The following is a 2,258-nucleotide window of genomic DNA, read 5'->3' on the forward strand; positions in this document are numbered from 1 at the left end:
CACTTGTATTATGAGTGATCAACTAATATTTATAATAGTACAAACTTAACAAACTATTTACAAGAATACCCTTACTAATTTATTATCTACAAGAGTACTTATATTTTCTTAACAATGAAATGCAGAAAACTACCTCTAGAAATCTGTCCAAATTTTCAATAGTTGAAAATATTCCAACATTAACTACAATAAACTAAACTCATGTGATTGAAACTATAAGCCGTTGTATGCAGCAGCAAAAGGAAGAGAGGCGTAGAATGAAGTGTGATTGTCATTGTGAAAAGGACAATTTCAATAAAGTGGTCATACTTGAGTTACTATAATGAAAAAGACATGTTAAAAAATTGAAAACTATAATAGAAAAGACAAATTAAAAAAAAAATAAAAAGATCTAAATTTTGGTAATATAGTTGGTTAACATAAAATTTGTCCTACAGAAAAGAAGCATATTCTAAATCCTTCTAAACAATTACAGATTTACATTCAAAATCAAATCTTGTCATCGTTTTATTATTAAAATACTTGTACAGAATTCCTATTTCAGATTGTTTCCATCCACAAACTCCCTAGAGACTAGAGCAGAAACGCGTCATGGGAGGCACAAAAGTGAGGTCGCAAAATCTTCAATGTTCCTATCAGAACTTCCACCTTCTCCTACTGCCTGTATGGCCAATTCCTTCCATTTCTTAGCATTTCTTCTGATCTCCTTCCCCCTTTCACCCTCAGTAATTTCTCTGATACAATACTCAAACTCTTCTCTTCTGACAAATCCTTTATCATTTAGCTTCACCCTCAGCCCCGTTTGCCATACATCAGCAATAAACTTAGCATTTGTAGTTTGATCAACCCATTGTGGCGCTGCTATCATTGGCACGCCAGCACTTAGAGCTTCAATGGTTGAATTCCATCCACAATGTGTCACGAAACACGCGATCGCCCAGTGGGCTAAAACCTCAAGTTGTGGACACCAGTTTATGATTAGGCCTTGCTCTGAAGACTCAGACTTGAAATTCTTTGGCAGCTTACTCTCTTCTTCTTCCCTGACTACCCAAAGGAATTTGCAGTTGCTCCTCAGGAGGGCGTCTGCCACTTCCTCGATCTGATCTTCTCCGGGCCCTGCAATGCTCCCAAACGATACGTAAACTACAGAACAGGTTTCTCTTTCGTCCAACCATTTTAAGCAAGCTTCAGCGTTTGTCTCAAACAGATAGTTCCCTTGTTGATCATTGCCATTCTGTAGTCTTTTGTCTACAAAAAGTAGTGGAGCTGTTGGTCCAACTGTCTTAATTGGCCACCTTTCTGCCATCCATGTTGCCACCTGATAGATAAAGTCGCAGTAGCATGATTAACAAGTACTGAAAATCGGAAAAGTGGTGGACCATTTGACACAACATTTCTTTGGAAAAAGAGAAGTAAATAAGGAATTAAAGGATTCCCAATTGGCACGGCATTTGGAGACTAGCTAAATTTTCAGTTTTGATATATTTGGCAACCTATCAGAGAATAGTGCTTGCGGGTACCAAAACACGATCAAGAATCTCTGAATCCGTCTTATGTACAACGTTAATTAATTGCCGATTCTAATATCCTATTTGACAATACTAGCACAAACTAGGGAGTCATCCAAAATCAATTGTTTTCTTAAAAAAAAAAAAAGAAAGTTTTCCACATGATTAAAATTTTGCTTATGCCCATCCAAGAGTATCACATAGTTTGACATAGTTACATGAATTATCACCCAAAAAAATCCATCAGTAATGTATGTTCACTGGATTATAATTAGGATTTCCAACTTACCTCATCCTCCAATTCTTCGAAAGTGTTGAACAGAATGAAATCAACTTTGTCAATGTTCGAGAACTGATCAAGAAGGAGCCTCGTGACAACACTATCTGGATCAGGGAAGTACTGGAGATCAGGAAGATCATTGCTTTCAAGTGCTGGCATTGAAGGCAATTTTACAGTAACAGCCTTATCAAGAGGAAGCTGTATTGTTCCCTGGTCCATATGGTAGTAAAGAGCACAAACAGCACAAGATTGAGTAAAGAAAGAAGCACCGCGAACTCCCACCCGATGAGCTAAGTTCAGAACCCAAGGCATAGTTGAGTCATAAATCACAATTCTGGGAGGATACGGATCAGTCTTTCTACATTTCTCAACCAGTTCTTCCAAGCCTCTGGAAGCAGCAGCTCTCAACCTTGCCAAAAAGCCTTTGAGATCTTCTTCAACGGGTTCATCGGCGTCCATCTGAAGATTGA

The 2,258-nt window shown here is 37.9% G+C and overlaps 1 protein-coding gene across 1 annotated transcript; it reads right to left on the minus strand.

Annotated features, from left to right (window-relative positions):
- Positions 1-396: 396 nt before the first annotated feature.
- LOC140037711 (UDP glycosyltransferase 9-like) lies at positions 397-2,234 on the minus strand. Its single transcript, XM_072082714.1, has 2 exons — positions 1,798-2,234; positions 397-1,318 (listed from the first exon to the last, which is right to left on the minus strand). The coding sequence occupies exons 1-2, from the start codon at positions 2,098-2,100 to the stop codon at positions 590-592; spliced, it is 1,032 nt and encodes a 343-aa protein (XP_071938815.1). The 5' UTR covers positions 2,101-2,234; the 3' UTR covers positions 397-589.
- Positions 2,235-2,258: the final 24 nt, after the last annotated feature.

The sequence above is a fragment of the Coffea arabica genome, chromosome 3c (genome assembly GCF_036785885.1).
Source record: "Coffea arabica cultivar ET-39 chromosome 3c, Coffea Arabica ET-39 HiFi, whole genome shotgun sequence".
Taxonomy (NCBI): domain Eukaryota; kingdom Viridiplantae; phylum Streptophyta; class Magnoliopsida; order Gentianales; family Rubiaceae; genus Coffea; species Coffea arabica.